Here is an 18,989-nt window from a genome sequence, read left to right as displayed (position 1 = left end):
GGAGCAGTAAACAATTTGATACTAGTAGTACATGGTATAATAGTGTTTACAAATGAAAATTGACCAATTTTTATAAAGATATTTATATGACCAAGACTAGTAGTATGTAGAAATCATTGGAGTTATGCAGTTGATAGTCCGTCAAACTACTATATTAAAGTCACAGCATAAAACCCTAGACATGAGTTTCATGAATGTACACTATTGGAGTATTTTGGAAGTTCTGATTCCACTACTTGGTTACCAATTCTTGTCATCCAAAATTAACAGTACGGTATGTTCAGTTACTTTTTCAATTTACCGTACACTATACTCTACAATATGCATGTGACATATCTTCCATTCATCACTAGTTTTTGTCACATAATACTATGCAAATATTCAACTGTAAAACAATCAATTCCTCCAATCATTAATTGATGATGAAAATAAATCAAAATATAAATGAGAAGAAGAGAAACAGAAATAGCACAGATGCATCACCACAAATGCTCTTAAGCCATAAAAGGATGCAATACATATCTATATCTATAACTATATACTCCCATATTCCATAAAGCTTAAGCGATAGCCGATTGAAAAACAAAGACTCCACCAACATAAATCTTGATTACGATTTGGTTGTTGAATTAAGCCAAGCAACGAAGGCGTCGAGCGTCTTCATGTCGGAGCGATAATGTTTCTGCGTGAACTCGAGCAGCGCCGGCCACTTAAAATCCGGATAAAGCCTGGGATAATTTCCCTGCGAAAGCAGCTCCTGCGGCGGCGACACGACCCTGTCCTTTTTGGGGCATAAAAAGAAGGCGATGGATCTCCGCGGCGCCGCGCTGTTGACCACCGCCCTGTGCAGGCACCCCTTGTAGATCCCATTCGACAGCGCCATGAAGGTGTCTCCTATGTTCACCACAAACGCGCGCGGGTTGGGGGCGATGGAGTGCCATTTCTGATCAACATACACCTCCAGCCCCCCGACTTGGTCCTGATGCAGTATGGTTAACGATGTGGGGTCGCAGTGGGGCCCAGTCCCCAGCGCCGCCTCTGGCTGCTGACATGGCGGATAGTAGTTTAGCCTCATTATCGACTCATTCCCGATGAAGAAATCTCTGAAGCAATCTGCTCCAACTCCTAAACTCACTCCCAAAACCTCCATCACCTTCAAACACACTCCGCTCATCGCCTCACAGTACTCCTGCAACACCTTCCTACATCCATAAAAACAAACATTATAATTAGCATTAACATCGACAGACAAAATGGTGATCCTGACTCCTCTGTAAATGACTGACTGATAAGGCCTTTTAAGGGGGTGAGTGGCTCATTTGTAACGCACCCGAATGCGGCGTAGTCTTCTCCCAATGTCTGGGAGAAGTAGTTCTCGACAAGGCCGGGGAGGTCTGGGTCGGCGCTGTAGCGAAACGACAGCGTTTCCTTCCAGGGGAGCTTGGAGGAGAATCTGCCGGTGAAGCTGCTGGCGTAGCCGCAATGGTCGCCCGGCTTCCTCATGGCCTTCTCCTTCTCGGCGGCCGGCATGCTGAAAAACATGTCGGTCGCGGAGTGGACCCGGTCGATGAGGTCGGCGTCGATGCCGTGGTTCACCACTAGGAAGAAGCCGTGGCGGCGGCAGGCCTGGTCGATGAGACGGGCTGCATTGGCCACGGCTTCGGGGTCCCCCGACGTGAATCCCCCGAGGTCAATTGGGGGGACGTCGAGGGGCGGGGGCGCCTCCGGGCATGGCCGCTCGTGGTCGGGCCAGATGAACTGGGGAGGGATGTGGGCTTGGTGTTGGATGATGGAGAAGGACATATTGTAATGTGTCCCTCTTATTGTGTGTGATGTGTATTATGATCATGTGGTATATATGGTAGGAGAGAGGTTTATATATAGGGAGAGGGGATTAGGACATAACATGCTTTGTGAGGGGTCAAAATTGGGGAAGTAATGTAGGGGCCCTTTCATCACTAATCATAGATATTTCTTTTATAAAATACTATACCAAAGTGTAAATAGTAAATTTTGTAGTATTACTTTATTCACTTTTCACTTAACTTATAAAATAATACTATTGCATAAAATTTTGTACTATCATATAAGAAATGTTTCACTCTAAGTAGGATGAATATAATGCAGTATAATTTTAGATAATAAGCGTGTAATTTACGTAATCGCCATGTAATTTCAATTTTCACATCGATATTTCAATCGTAATAAATTTTTTACAGGATTTTATTCTCAAAGTTAATACGGTGGGTACAAAATTACCTAAACAACGCGACATTCTTCAAGAAAATACTTAAATGATGGGACAAAATCGACCCTATACACTATTTAAAAAGGAGGGTTTTGGTAAAAGAAAAAATGGAAGTATTGGAGGTGGAGTGAGAAGGTGGTGGAGAATTTGAGCTTTTAGCAACCGGGGAGCAGAAGTGGCGAGAAAAAGGTAGAGAAAATGGTGGTGGAGTGAAAAGGGAGATTCAAAATGCAAAATAATCAAATCACATCACATCACATCATCCATCAAATTAAGAAGAAATAAAGGAGAGGGTTTATGTTGTTGTTCTTCGAATTCTTATCACCGTTTGATTCCGATAAAGCTAGCTAGGTGCTATGAATCATCACATGGAAAATCTCAATATACTATACTCCATCTTGCCTCAGTTTAATTTTTTTGAATAATAAATTAATTGTTTTATTTAGTCGGAAAACATCCAAATAATGGTGAAAGTTATATCATCGTCGCTTACAGGTTCTTTGCATTTCCACAACTCTTAATTATATTCGAGATTCATGCATTGCTTCTTAATCATCATTACATTCAACTAATTGATCAGACCAATTTCTTAATTAATTAGATAGTGAAATTAAGAGAGAGGTGCATGTACCTATTTTTGGAGGGATGGTCAAAACTACTAGTAGTACATAAGTCTAGCTTGTACTTGGAAGTATATCCAGCAAGTTTGATCAAAAGAATTCTAGATTCTTGCAAGTATATATATTCTTGGCTTTGGAGTGACAATTCGTTTGATGAAAACTATATATAAGCAGTGCATGTTACTAGTTGTAGACATAAAGACATAGATAGAGTCATAGAGGGCACATTTTAAGAAGCAATGCACCACCAAATACACTCCACAAGAATATCAGTTAAAGGCTATTTTCAATTCAATGGAACTTTTTAAGATGAAAATTGAATTGTCACATCTGATTCAACTGCATTCCTAACATGCATGAATGAACTGATTAATTCATCCCAATTAGGACAACTATGTTACAAATTTTATATTCCATCCGTTTCCTATTAAATGTCTCATTTTTCCTTTTTCGTCTGTTCACCAATAAATGTCTCATTTCACTTTTATTATATTTAGTAAGTGGACCATATATTTCACTAACTCATTCCACTCGCATTTTATTATAAAACCAATATATAAAAGTAGGTCTCATTACTACATAAAGTCAAACAATTTCTTAAAATTCATCCCGATCAAATATAGGACATTTAATCACGGACGGAGGGAGTAATTGAGAGATTATAAGAACTTTTGAGTCAACACTACATGAAGATATTTTGTACTGTTAATAATATTTAAAACAATAATTAAAATTTATATTTTAGGTAAAGGTAGTTTAGGTATCGCATTTTAATTGGCGATAATATTAAATATTTGATGTTATACTATTCCTCAACAAAAATTCGGTTTTCATCAACAAACCTTACTTTTTCTATGCAATTTGTGAAGTGTAACGGTTTTCGTCAAACTAAATCGGTGAATGATTGGATATCAAGATTATATGTTTGAAAATGAAAACACACTAGTGTGATTATGTTAGAAATTACATGAAAATGAGTAATTAAGTTGTTTAATTGGGCCAAACGTAGCCAACTGAGCCAATACTATTGGGCCCATAACTACAATACCCAATCCCCTTTCATTTTATGATTTTGTAAATTTTAGTAGCTAACCGAAGGCGGCAAAATAATAATAATAATAACATTATATAATAATAATCCAATTCTTTTTAAGATAATGATACATGCTGTTTGATTCTCTCTATCTTTTCTTTATCACATATTAAATCAAATTTAATAATGTTATTATCTCAAACTATGTTTAATTTTTATTAGACAACGCAATGCTTTATTTAATTTTTCAGTAAAGATTTCAAAATTACATGATATATTAAATACCCTCAATGTCCAAAGATGCCAAAAAGATAGTTTAAATAAGTTTATCAAGTTATCAAGTGCATGTTTGATAGTTTAAATTAACACAACTTAATTATTTAAGATGAGTTTTAAGATAATGATATGCTATTTCACTCTTTTGGGCTGTTAAATAATTCATTTTTTTGAATTAATTCCCTTCGGGCTCAGCGGGTTGAGATGGACTTTGATGGCCTAATATGACCTAATTTTATCTACCAAACAGCCAAACAATCAATATAACTCATATATTTGTCCTTATCTAGAGTACAAAACAAGCATTTAAAAATATATGGAATGATACGCTAGATTGAGAAAATTATCCGTAAAATGCAGTTTTCAAAGAATTATTAAATGTATTAACCAGTGGCCATTCTTCACCCTCTAAATATTTTGCAAAGGGGCCATAACTTTTTTCAAGCAAGTATAGTTAATGTAGAGAAAATTAAAGGGTCGCAGCCTTTTTAAAAGCCATTGGTTCGAAAATCCTTTTGCCTTTAACCATCCATTCCCTTACCATCATCAAAATCACAATTTGATACTCCCTCTGTTCCATAGTAATAGAGTCATTTTGTCATTTTGACACGTTCCATGGTAATAGAGTCATTTCATTTTTTAGTAAAAGTCAACATTTTTCCACACCTACTTTACTCTTACTTTTTTCTCTCTTCATCTCTCTACCTTTTTTATTTTCCACTTTATTCTCCTTTTACTTAACTCACATAACACAATTTTCTTAATCTTCGTGCCGAAAAGAAACGCCTCCATTACTATGGAACAGAGGGAGTAGGATTTTTTTTTCATTTTTTTTGTTAAGGTATTAAAACGAATTGTTATTTAACTAGAAAACTAGTAGTACAAAGTTTCATTAAATTTTCATTCTTTTCTGCACCTTTTAAAATTTGAATGATGAATCATGCAATTTTGAAATCGCTCAATTGTCCTACGGGTGACAAATTCCGGCTTATTAAAAATGATGTGGAAGATGATGTACACAATTACCACGACATAACTCTTTTAATAATATCCACAGCTTAGAGCTTTTACGGTGATTGGGTCAACTCATCTCTGCACGTCATATTTAATAAGCCAGAATTCGTCACATGTGGGAAATTGACATTCCGATATAAGTTTATGATATAATTTGTCAGGTTTAAAGTTTGTGGAAACTTGTGTAGTATTACGTGCCAATAACCTTATTAAATGGATAAAATTTAAATCAAGTCGGTTTTATATATTTATACTATGAGGTCGTTTTCTAAAATGGTTTAGTTTCTAACCAGCAAATTTTTCTAAAATTGATTGGGAATCATTGTCCTATCGGCTATCTCTCGGCCATGTCCACGTCACATCACTTATATGATTTGGCATGAATCGTGATATCACGATAATAGGATTATACTAGTATATAATTAAATACATGTAACTAAATCTTATGTTTAAGGGAAAAACTCGAGTACAAAATAAAAATTGATGTTGTAGTTATAATTTCTCAAAACAAAAATAATACTCGCTACACACATCACCAATTATTCAGTTTTGTAAATGAAAACCCAACTTTCCTTCACTGTATAATATTCCTAATGAAAAAATATACTATATCAATTTTCATTCACAATAAAAATATTAATAAATACTAGTACATTCTTTATTTATAATTCAAAATAGCAGGTTTATTGATTTATAGAAATGTGAAGAATATGGAAAAAAAAAATCAGTAGAATATAAATGTACTGTGCGGACGTTCTGGTCATTCTCCTCTCCACATGTGGGGCCACCGTCACAGAAACATATTGGTAGTAAATTTGCTACCCATTCCAAAATCTATTTTATTCTTCACCCACTATAATAAAAATCCAAAAGTTAGGTTATTTGGGCTTACAGAATTCATTGTAGTGAAATATGTGTGAATGATTTTTAGTGCCATTCATAGTAAAAATGAAAATAGACTCTTATTGCAGAATGAATCAACATGACAAAAATTCAAGGCAGTAGTTGTAATAGCAGTAGTTCATGGATGATATAGTGAAAAGGATCTACATACATTATGCACCGGAATTTGCATAAATCAGAGTGTTATTAATTGTAGACGGATAAATAATGAAAAATTATATGAGATAAAAGGGAAAAAAATTAGTGGATCATATTACCAAGTATAAAAATGAACTAATGTTTATAAACAAATCAAAAGAGAAAAATATATTATTGGTCGTGGACCGAGGAGTATAAATTAGGCTAGAGTTCAAATTCTGAGAATTTGAGGTTTTATCGGTATGGAACATATGAAAATTGCAATTAAGTTCCTAAATTTATGACATAAAATGAAAGGATAAGGTAGTCTTCGGATGAGATTTGATAAGATAATTTTATGGCCCAGGTTATATGTGTAATGTTTAGTTAATAATACATCTTCAGTCCATTAATAATTGCCTCATTTACCATTTTCATCCCTCAACTACTAAATGACTCATTTGATTATTTTTTTAAAATATTTTTTCACATTCCACTAACTTTATTTCACTCACGTTAAAATATTTTTTCACATTCCACTAACTTTATTTCACTCACGCTTTAATTATAAAATTAATATATAAAGTATAATCCACTCTTCACTAATCTTTTTCTATTTCTTAAAATTTATACCGGATTAAATTTGGTCAGGTATTGATGGATGAAGGGAGTAACAAATTATAGATATCGGTACATCTAATAAGCCAGTATATGTATAATTGTGTCACATTGCATACTCCAAGGTATAGCCATGTCATTGATGTGAATTAGTAGTACTAATGTTAAAGGGCATGGGGCCTAAGAGCATCCTCAGTGGTGCGGATGTCCCGACGGACATCCCCGCGGACATCCCAAAAACACCTCCTGACACGTCATAAGGACTTCCCACTGCACTGCCACGTCATAAGGAAATCCACTGCACAGTGTCAGACATCCCGACGGACTTCCCACAATAATAAAAAATCACAAATTCACCAAATTAAACAATTTACAGAATTAAATAATTTACGAAATTAAAATTTCGACACAAATACGGAGAAATTGCAACCACTTTATTTTAAAAAAACATACATAATTATTAAAAAAAATTACATAGTTAAAAAAAAACCGTCGTCTTACTCCTCGGATTCCCCGCCGGTAGTCCCCTTGTCGCCACTCTCCGCCATGTCTCCCAACCCCAAATCGCGCCGCATACTGTTGATGATATCCTTCAGCGGCGACCTGTAATGGCGATCGGTCAATGTCCGCCATTCAACCATTGCACGTAACAGAGTTTCATGTTGCACGACGCGGACGAGTGAGGGGAGCTCGGGATCGTTTTGGGTAGGAGCTGCCGATTGGGCCTCGGCGGACCCGCTGGCGCTTCCACTCGCCATCCACGCCGCGGACTTTTGCCCCACCGGGCGACGGCGGTGGGCCGACGATGAAGGTGTCGGGAACTCTGCCTCAGCGGGAGAGAGTTCGTGGGAACCAGCACTGCTACTGTACTCCCCGGAGGCGCTGATCATCGTCCACTTCGGCCAGCTAGATTCAACACCCCCAGTAAACTTGGCCGAAGACTGCACCACAAGTTACACCTCCCAATATTTGAATTCCCCGAAGCCCGCCGCATCGTCTATGAAGTGATGGTGAGACAGAAGCTTCACATCCTCGGCAGATATGCCGCTGGTTGCCGAGCGGAGGTTAATTGTGTAAATGCCGGCGAATCGGCTGAGCTACCTCTTCAGCCGCCCCACTGTTTCCGGCATTGCTCTCCGTTGTGAGGCTTCCCCCCTGGCAGTTTGAATTGGAGGTAGCTTTGGCTAATGCGCCACAACATCCTGTCGATATGCTGGTTAGCCCCGATATATGGATCATCCACTATACTGATCCACGACTTCGCAAGCGCGATGTACTCCTCTGTGCTCCAGACGGTCCTCTTTTTCCCGCTAGATCCCCCCCACCTCAGCGGCCACCGCCTCACCATCGTAGCCCGCCGCATGCGAGGTAGTGCCCCGTCCCCTGCCCCTCCCTCTCCCTGTCCTCCCCCTCCTCCTTGTCACCGTTGGTGCGTCTGTGGGAGAATCCCGGATCGGAGATAGCCCCAACTCCTCCATCGAGAACGTCTCGATGCCAGTGAACTGAGTCTCGAGAGGAGTACTCGGGGGGTTTTCCGTCGACAGTAAATCCATATAGGGGCGATAGACATTGTCCACCGGTGATTGGGGGACCCCCTGCATACTCCCCCCAGCAGCGACAGGCGAGCCCTGCATCATCCCCGGCATCATCATCCCGGGCATCTGGGGCGGCATCATCCCCGACATTCCGGGCATCATCCCCGTAATTGGGGTCATTCCAGCACTCACCCCGGGCATTTGGGGCATTTGGGGAATCATCCCATACCAAGGCGGGGATGATGCCCGGAATGACGAGGATGATGCCCGGAATACCGGGGATGATGCCCGGAATGACGAGGATGATGCTCGGAATACCGGGGATGATGCTGCCCCAGATGCGGGTACATGTTGTAGTACCCGGACATCATCCCCGCCGTCATTTGGGGTTGGGGCATCATCCCCGCCATTCCGGACATCGTGGCGGACATTGGGGTACTTCTGCCAACGGGAAAGATCGGTCTCTGTGACTCGCTCGTGGCGGGGGAATCACTATCGTGGTGCTCCATTTATCTTCGAAAGAAAAGTATTTAGAGAGAGAGAGATACTCATTAATACAAGTGCGGCGAATGAAATGAAATTCAACGAGCCGTATTTATAGAATTTTCGAAAAAAACAATAATAAAATAATCAGGACGTGTGCGCGGATGTCCGTAGGGTCAACGCAATGGCGGACGTCCCGGGAACTCCGCGGAACTCCGGTATCCGCAGCGGACGTCCGTATCCGCGTCACCTTTGCACAATGGCGGACGTCCGGCACGCCGTTCGCACGTCCGCCGGGACGGGCGCCATTGCGGATGCTCTAAAACTATGGACGTCCGCCGGGACGGTCGCCATTGCGGATGCTCTAAAACTATGGAGTGATACGACTGTCACCTAATTTAACTGAATTGTCACAGCTCACAGGAGGAGGAAAGTGGAGCATCCAACCGCAAACACTCCCTCAGAAAAAATCCATTTCCTTTTTAGTTTGGTGGTCACGTTACATATCCTTTTTAGTTTAGTGGTCACATGAGATATCCTTACTCGGTAGTAAAATTGAAAAACATTAGAGAATGGAAAAAATTTAAGATTACCATTTGACTATTAAAAGTTATACTCCCCTAAAAATAGTCATCATAGAGAATAGCTTGAGTTTTGGATACAATGTAGAGTATAGGAGAGGGAGAGGGAGAGGGAGAGGGAGAGGGAGAGATAAAGATTGAAATAGCACTTCTTCTGTTCATGTTAATTGAGTCGTAGTATCATTTTAATATGGAGATTAACAAAGAGATATTTAATGTTGCTAAATGGAAAGAGAATAAAATAAGAGAAATAATAAAATGAGGGAGCTAAAGAGATAGTAATATAGGAAAGAGAAGATATATAACTTTTGCATATAGAATTGACTTAATTATTAAGGAATTTTGTGAAATAAAAAATGCCTCAATTAATAAGGAGGGGATGAGGGAGTATTTGGTTATTTTTAGTGATGGACCGTATAAATTGTAATAAGATGATGTATATGGATAATGCGTTGTGAGAGAATTTAAGAAAATGAAAGTGATATATTCTAAAAGAGTGTATTAAAAACATAAAAGTGAGCTAATTTTAGTGGACGGACTAAAAAAATATAAGACCATTTTTTTTATAATGGAGAGGGTATATTATATTTGTAAATGGGTTTGGGTGAATGAGAACGTGAACACATTCAAAATCCAATGTAGCTTGACAATCATGTACATAAGGAACAAATATACACCAAATATTAACAAATATGGACGTAACCGCGACAAAACTAATTAGTGATCATAAGAAAAACACGTAAAATGAGTGTTTAGTATTATTAATTCATCAATTTTCCATTTACACTTTAACTGCATCATACTCCTTGATTGTCTCTCTCTCCGATCACTTCGTGCGATATATGCAAAATAAAATCAGAACAAATATATACCAACTCATAGTGCCTTATTCATTTTAGGAAGCATTTCTTAACTATAATCTAATCTCATACATATTCAAAATCTTGTTTGGCCGTGGTCTTGGTTTTCTGTCTAATGCTCTTGGTGGGACCCACTATCACCATGAAGAGTGATTGATATGAAAAATTAATTATTCTTATGTTCCCTCTGTACCTGAAAATATAGACTTTATGGGCAGCATAAATTTGATAAAAAATATTTAAAATTATAAAAAATCAAAATTATTGTGTGTCCATTTTTAACCTCGAAATCTTAACGTAGCTCGTCATCTTAAAAACTATTAGAGCACGAAATAACATCATTTTTTATGTGAAGTAATTTCAAAATTAAAACTAACCGGCCAACTACGTCAACATTGCGGGGGCCGAAAAATTGACTCTAAATATTTTTTTTGCAAAGTCATTGTTCAAGGTTTAGATACTTTTTATAGTGTGGAATATTTTAGTTTGGGATTTAAAATACTAATATTTATTCTTAAGTATATAACATCACAAACTGACACAAAAATTAAAACCTGATCACTAAACAAAAGTATTTAAAGAAAATGTGCACCTCTAGATTGCATGCGTTTGTTGAATTCATAAACATCCCTTCAATTTTTCATTAATCGAACAGCAACCACTAACTTATTAATTAGAGTGAACTATAATTTGTACTATCTGGTAAATGAAATATGCATACTTATGATACTTCATAAAATAAATTGCATTATGGAGTAGGTCTAATTCATTTGAGATATATATTACTTGTAAGACTATTTCTTTTCATTTTTACCCATTTCAGCCTTTTAAGGAAAAATTTGATCATTTCTATATATTTTCGTGTCTCTCTTTTCTTATTCCTCTTTCTTAATTCTCTCTTAATTTATAATCGTATTTTATGCTTAAAATCATCAACTTATATTTATGTATTTGAACAATATTTTATGTTTAAGTAATCCTTTAGTCCCTAGTTAATTAAAGTCATCTGTATTTCTTTTTTATGACGAAAATCGTTCCTTTCTTATGACAAAAATCAACATTTTTTTAATCTCTCTTTTCTTATTCTCTTTAATACTTTATTCATTCTCGACTATTAAAAAGAGATGTCGTAATTAATAAGGAATGGATGAATTAGACAGTTATAGTATTCTCCCACTAAATGAAGAGAATGAATTTGTATGTGTGAGTAGACCAAACGATAGAGAGGGTAATGCCTGAGGCCAAAGGTTTCAAGTTCAACTCCTCCGTGATGCAGCCTTTAAATTTAAATTAGTTTACTCATAAAACAAAAAAAGAATGAAATAAATTGTGAAATGGGGGGCCAATAAGGTTAGCATATTTGATGAGCAAGAAAGGAAAGCGAGTGGGCAAAAGCGTTTACCCAAGAAAACCCAATGTCGCACGAGACAAATTGAGTCTTCAGTTAGGTTTTCTAGTACAGTAGAAATGGAATAAAAGGAACAGTAAAATAATTTGTTTGGGGTAAAAAGTGCCCAAAAATGATGAAAAAAATTAAGGAATTGTGGCACACCCATTTCCTCGCAACACGAAAATCCAAGAACTACATGTTCATGTGTATTTATGAAGACAAGGAATTTTCAGACACCCCCTACTTTATTACTAATACATACCCCCACTGCCCACACACACACACACAGTGACACAGTGGATGAATTAGAGAGAGAGAGAGAGAGAGAGAGAGAGAGAAATGGGGAGAGGGAGAGTTGAGTTGAAGAGAATAGAGAACAAGATCAACAGACAGGTTACCTTTTCCAAGAGGAGAAATGGGCTGCTCAAGAAAGCTTATGAGCTCTCTGTTCTGTGCGATGCCGAGGTCGCCCTCATCATCTTCTCTAGCAGAGGAAAACTCTATGAGTTTGGTAGTACTAGGTAATAATCTCAACTAACTAAACTAACTAACTAACTAACTAACTCTTTTTTACAAGGCCACACAACCAACTGTTCGTGGGTATGTGTTTACACATATGTTGTTCTGATTTGGGGGTTTCTATCACCTTAAATTTTGTTTCCTTGTGGGCTCTCTTCACCTCACACAGCCTAATAAACCATGCAAGATTTCATCTTTTCCTTCTTTTTTTTGTACAACAACAATAACACACTATGTGTCATGTGTGTGCGCGCATGTTCTTGAAACCCATAATAGGGATGAGTCTTCAAAAATAAAATCAAGAAAAAAAAGTGGTCTTTTCTGTTAGCTTTTGCAGAGGTTTAAATTTGAATTGTTAATTTGGAATTGTACTTCATTATCCTCCGGTTTCTCTTTTTTGGGATTTGGGTTTCTGGGATTCTTTTACCATCACTTCCAAGATTGAAACTTTTTTTTATTTGTGCTTTTTAAATTGTTGAAATGGAGATGGGAGTTTTGGAATCGACACGTTTTCATGCTGTTCTGGGAGGTTTTTCTTTTTCCAACCTCTCTTGGACCTCTGTGCAAGATCTAGGGTTTCTCTCTCCTCTTCTATCTCTCTCCCTTCTTTAAATGCTTCACCAATATTTTAATAGTGGGGCCAGTTTCAGATTCTGTCTTCTTTACTTTACATTCTTAGATCTTGCGGTTTAATCGTTGAATTCAGCATTTTGTGGCTCTTGTGTCACTCTTGTACACCAATTCTAGAGAGAGAGAATATATGAATGTGAATTATTGCATAATTTGATGGGAAACACAAGGCTCACTGAGGCTTATGTGTTTCAATTGGAGCATTTCTTGATGAAAGTTTTACAAACTGCAGGTCAGATTTTTCTTCTTCTTTTTTTGAGGTAGTCTGAATCTCAGGCTTTTAAAGAAGAGAAAACTGTAGCAACCAATTTGGTGAAACCCTTTTTATTTTCTTTTGTAGGTGTGAAGATTCTTGAGTTTTTTTTGTTTGTCACAAGTTTTTCTCTAATCCCACCCCTAAATTGAACTATGTCAGTTGTGCTGTTTTTTACTTATTTTTATTTTTTAGTATGAGTACTTTTTATTTTGGGTATTTGCTGCACTTCCTCTTCCAAGTTCTGTTTGCTGTGTTTGGAAATACTACAACCTAATTTTATTCGATTCCCTCTCCTCACTCTTTCTCTCTCTTTTGTTTTGTGTCTTAGAGCATCAGCAGTGGCGCAGAATTCCCGTCAGAATTCCCCGCGGAATTCCCAAAAACACATCATGCCACGTCATACGGATTTTCCACTGCACTGCCACATCATAAGAGCATCTCCAGTAACGGCGTCAAAATCGCAACGCCGATTTTTCGCCGACGCCGGTTCTGACGCCGAACCATTGGAACCGGCGTCGGCGAAATCGGCGTCAAAATCGGCGTGGCCATGCCGATTCACGCGATGACGCCGGTTCCGACGCCGATCCTCACGGGGCCATTGTGGGTCCCGGATCGGCGTCAAACCGGCGTCAGATTTTATTTTTTATTTTTTTTCTTTTGAAAACACTATATATACGCGCTTTGAACGTCATTTTCATTCGCACCACTTGTTTTAACGAGTACTCTCTCTCTACCTTACTTTCTGTTCAAGATCAATTTAAGAAATGAGTAATGCCGGTGGTAGTGGTGGGGATGCGGATGAGTACGAGCGTATGATGAACGAAGAGCTAGATGCCTATACGAGCCGTGAGGTTGATCGATAGATGCAGAGTTATATGCAGCCGGCGGCACCTCGCCCACGACCAGTTGTCCACCGTCGACAAGTGGTTGATCGTGATCATGAAGCTGCACATCAGCGCCTGTTCACAGATTACTTCGCAGAGGAGTCGCGTTTTAACGCCAACCATTTCAGGCGTCGTTTTAGGATGAGACGGGACTTGTTTATGCGTATTGTTAACGCTTTGGAGCAGCGATATCTGTATTTCCGCTTCAGGCACGATGCGTCTGGCAAACCCGGCCACACCCCTATTCAAAAGTGCACTGCGGCAATCAGGCAGTTGGCCTACGGCACCGCGGCAGACATGTGGGACGAATACCTCCACATCGGTGAGACGACTGCCATCGAATGTATGAAGTATTTCTGTCAGGGCGTGATCGAAGTATTCGGTGATCAGTATCTCCGAAAGCCTACCCCCGAAGATTGTCGGAATCTGCTGCGGATGCGCGGGGATCAACATGGGTTCCCGGGAATGTTAGGCAGCATAGATTGTATGCATTGGGAGTGGAAGAACTGTCCCGCTGCCTGGAAGGGGTTTTACACGACCGGCTACAAGGGAAAAAATCCCACGATGATCCTCGAGGCCGTAGCTGATTACCGGTTGTGGATTTGGCATGCGTATTTTGGGATAGCCGGTTCGAACAACGACCTAAACGTCCTCAACTCGTCGCCCCTTTTCAACGAGCAGTGCCAGGGCGTCGGTCCGGCCATCAGTTTTGTCGCCAACGGCAACCAGCATGATATGGGCTACTACTTGGCGGATTGGGATATACCCTAGGTGGCCCGTCTTTGTGAAGACGATCCGGTGCGCATCAGATACGAAGAAGGCCTACTTTGCGACGCGGCAGGAGTCGGCGCGAAAGGACGTGGAGCGCGCATTTGGTGTGCTTCAGGCTCGATGGGCTGCAGTTAAGGGACCAACGCGTTTGTGGAATGTCGACTGCATTGCTGATATAATGTACGCTTGTATTATTATGCACAACATGATTGTCGAAGATGAAGGTGTACAACTGACTGATTGGGCCAACGACGATAATGAGGCCGGTCCAAGCCACGGCGTCGCCACCGCCAACGTACGAGGTGGGGTACCTCACGATGAAGAAGCCCTTCTCCTAGCACATGCCGACATGCGTCAGACGGAGGCTCATATTCGACTCCAAAAGGATTTAGTTGAAGAGTTGTGAGCGCGGAGGATTGCAAGGCGTTAGTTTTTATGTAAATTTATGTAATTTTTTAAATATAATTTTTTAAATATAATTTTTTAAATGTATTTTTTTTAAATTATTGTACTTTTTGAAATTTTAATATTATTATTCGAATTTTCCGTATTTGTCTCGTAAATTAAATTACGTATGTTGATACGAGTGTAAATTAAATTATATAATTGTTATTAGTGATGTGGATAGGTAGTGTGAATGCTATGTGGGGGCTATTTGATGTCCAGTTGATGTGGCAAGCTGATGTGGCAGGAGAATTGTAGTGCTGATGATGTGGCAATGTGAAGGCTATGTGAGGGCTATTTGACGTCCAGTCTTACTGGAGATGCTCTAAGGACTTCCCACTGCACAGTGGCGGACATCTCCAAGGACTTCCCACAATTAAAAAAATCACAAATTCACTAATCGGGAATTCCCCGCGGAATTCCCAAAAACACCTCCTGCCACGTCATACGTACTTCTCACTGCACTGTCACGTCATAAGGACTTCCCACTGCACAGTGACGGACATCCTCAAGGACTTCCCGAATGACTTCCCACAATTAAAAAAACCACAAATTCACAAATTAAATAATTTCCGGAATTAAACAATTTACGGAATTAAAATTTCGACACAAATAGGGAAAAAATCCATTAAATAAAAAAAAGTACAATTCACCAAATTAAAAAAAACATTTCAATAATTAAAAACTACATCAACGACGACCCCTCCGCTGCTATACTTCTTCAATAATATCGTTCTGTAGCCGAACATGGGCTTGTCTTTGGCGCATATCGGCAAATGCACGGACTCGATTGACATCGACATGGGGTATCCCCATGCATACATTGCTAGTGGCCACGTCGTGGCTTGGACCCGCAGCACCAGCATCATCATTGGTCCAATCAGTCAGTGCTGGACCTTCATCTTAGACAATCATGTTGTGCATGATAATACATGCGTACATGATGTCGGCGATGTTGTCAACATACCACAGCCGTGTTGGACCAGTCACTGCCGCCCATCGAGCCTGGAGCACACCAAATGCCCGCTCCACATCAACGACTGGAGGACGTTGATGCCGTTGTTAGATCCGGCTACTCCAAAATAGGCATGTCAAATCCACAGCCGGTAGCCAGCTACCGCTTCAAAGATCATCGTGGGATTCTTGGCCTTGAAACCAGTAATGTACATCCCTTTCCAGGCAGCGGGGCAGTTATTCCATTCCCAGTGCATACAATCTATGCTGCCTAACATCTCCGGAAACCTGTGCTGATTCTCGTGCATATCCAGCAGCGCCTGACAATCTTCGGGGGTAGGCCTCGAAGATACCTATCCCCGAATATCTCCCTAACGCCCTGATAAAAATACTTCAGGAAATCGCGGGCAGTCGTCTCGCCGATGTGGAGGTACTCGTCGAACATGTCAGTCGCGCCTCCGTATGCTAGCTGCCTGATTGCGACAGTGCACTTCTGAATCGCGTGTGGCCAGGTTTACCAGCCGCATCCTCCCGCACCCTGAAATACTCGTATCGAATCTCCAAAGCGCCCACGATATGCAGAAAGAGCGGACGATGCATCCTAAACCGTCGCCGGAACAGGTTCTCCCCAAACCGTGGCTCCGGCGCAAAGTAATCCTCATATAACCGAGCGTGGGCAGCGAGGTGGTCCCGAGGTATTATAGTTCGACGATGGATGGGTCGAGGTACCGCTGGCGCCATGGCCGCTTGTTCCTCCCTCTCCGCTGATTCCCGCACACGTGCATGAATCAGACGCATCATGTGTTCATAATTCCCACCACTACCACTACCACTACCACTACCAGCCATTCCATATATATAAAAGAAATGCAGAGAGAGATACTCGTTAATACAAGTGGTGCGAATGAAATGAAGTTCAACGGGACGTATTTATAGAAATTTAAAAAAAACATTTAATGCAATAAACAGGAATTCCGCGCTGACGTCCTTGGGAGTCAACGCAATGGCGGACGTCCACGCGGCGTCGCGACGGCATTCCGCATAAACGCCGCGGAACTGCAGTGTCCTCGGCGGAATTCCGTATCCGTGCATACCATGCACAATGGCGGACGTCCGCCGCGGAATTCCGGCACGCCGGTCGGAATTCCGGCGGGACGGGCGCCATTGCTGATGCTCTTAGTAATTATTTGCACTTCATCCAAGAACTGTTACCGATCTTTAAATTGTTTGATGTTGAAGACAATCATGGCTTATGCATATTTATTCGTTTTCTTTCTAATTAGATACCTAAAAAGATGGCGTGATATTAGCCTTTATTTCTATAATTATCACAAAAATTGACCTGTAGAAATAAATTGCACCTCGAATCATAACTGAGACAATCTGAAAAAAGAGTAGAGTTTGACTTTGTGCTTCAAAAGGTCTGAAAAAAAATTGAATCTTGTACAATCTGAGAAGAAAAAAAGAGATTTTTTTTTCTTTTTTTAGTAGAATTAACTTGAGGGATCAAGGTTGGAAATCAATTAATTAAGTTGATGGAATTTGGATTATTATGAAGTCTCAAGAATTTGTTGATTGATTCACATAGAGTTAAAGTTGTGGTACTTTTGCAGCATGGCAAGGACCCTTGAACGTTACCATCGTTGCTGCTTTAATACTCAAGACAATCCTGCTGAAACAGAAACGCAGGTTTAATTAATTAATTAATCATATGAGCTGATTAAATTAATTTATTTATTAATTTTGGTATTAGACACTTTGATGAGAAAGCAAATTACATTAATACTCATCTTGGTATTTATTTTTATGTTCGGAATATAACTATTTCTATATGATATGTAGATTTTATTGTGTGTTGACATGTATTGTGATATTTAATGGGTAGGCACTTGCTTGGGGAAGATCTTGGCCCTCTGAGTATTAAGGAGTTACAAAATCTGGAAAAACAACTTGAAGGTGCTCTTGCGCAAACCAGGCATAGGAAGGTCGGATTCACATTTTTTTACTTTATTTTATTCATTTTAATTGGACAATGATAACTTGAAATTGTCTGCAGACCCAGATTTTGATGGAACAAATGGAAGAGCTTCGCAGAAAGGTAAGTTTTGGATTAACAATGGATGGCGTCATTAGAGATCTTAATAATGAAGTGAATGTTGTATGTACGCCTGCTTAATTTAATTTGTGTAAATATAACATACATATTTCGAAATCTAAACAAATAAAACTTTTTTGTCATTAAAAAAAAGATTAGTACCTAAAAAATGGATGAATTGAAGGAATTAGGTTTTACTAATTGTGAAATCAGCTAAGAGTTCTGCATAAAGTATTGTTTTCATCCCATTGGCCAAAAGACACTTTTTAAATCATTTTTTCAAAAACCATAGTATTAAAAATAAAATTTAATGCTAGTATGATCTGCATTACCTCAATAGTTATACTTGAAAGATAAATAAAACAAATACATTTTATCCACATTAAGCTAACTTATAAAATAAACAATCGCATACTGGCAGGAACGTGAACTGGGAGACATGAACAAGCAGCTGAAGATCAAGATTTCCCTAGATATGTCGCCGGTAATATAATAATTTACCATGCATCCTTTAATTTCAGTTCTTAACCCACATTTTTGTATAATCCACTGTCTAAATTTGTGCAAAAATGTAGTATTACTTTATATAACTATTTCTAAACAAATGGCCTTGGGAATTTGGCAGATGGAGATGGAGATGGAGATGGAGGGACAAATATAAAAAATCGTTTTTCCTCTTATAACTATTTCTAATCAAATATAATGATGGATGTTATGTTAAAATGTTATAAAAAATCGTTTTTCCTCTTATTTTCTTA

General features: G+C 39.2%; 1 protein-coding gene and 1 pseudogene across 1 annotated transcript; one reads left to right on the top strand and one right to left on the bottom strand.

The window, feature by feature from the left end:
• Positions 1 to 320: 320 nt before the first annotated feature.
• Positions 321 to 1,839, bottom strand: LOC121765660 (gibberellin 20 oxidase 1-B-like). The gene is made up of 2 exons (XM_042161866.1): positions 1,331 to 1,839; positions 321 to 1,202 (listed from the first exon to the last, which is right to left on the bottom strand). The coding sequence occupies exons 1-2, from the start codon at positions 1,801 to 1,803 to the stop codon at positions 611 to 613; spliced, it is 1,065 nt and encodes a 354-aa protein (XP_042017800.1). The 5' UTR covers positions 1,804 to 1,839; the 3' UTR covers positions 321 to 610.
• A 10,153-nt stretch (positions 1,840 to 11,992) lies between these two features.
• On the top strand, positions 11,993 to 18,943 carry LOC121765665 (annotated as a pseudogene).
• Positions 18,944 to 18,989: the final 46 nt, after the last annotated feature.

The sequence above is a fragment of the Salvia splendens genome, chromosome 2, assembly GCF_004379255.2.
Source record: "Salvia splendens isolate huo1 chromosome 2, SspV2, whole genome shotgun sequence".
Classification (NCBI taxonomy): Eukaryota; Viridiplantae; Streptophyta; class Magnoliopsida; order Lamiales; family Lamiaceae; genus Salvia; species Salvia splendens.
Note: the sequence above shows the minus strand (reverse complement) of the source record. Positions and strands in the feature narration are given on the sequence as shown.

What these genes read in the sequence shown, in the direction of transcription:
- LOC121765660 (XM_042161866.1), bottom strand. Translation starts at nt 1,803, where the DNA reads ATGTCCTTCTCCATCATCCAACACCAAGCCCACATCCCTCCCCAGTTC. An exon ending in GAAGACTACGCCGCATTCGG is followed by an intron (nt 1,203 to 1,330) that starts GTGCGTTACAAA and finishes TTATGGATGTAG; the next exon opens with GAAGGTGTTGCAGGAGTACT.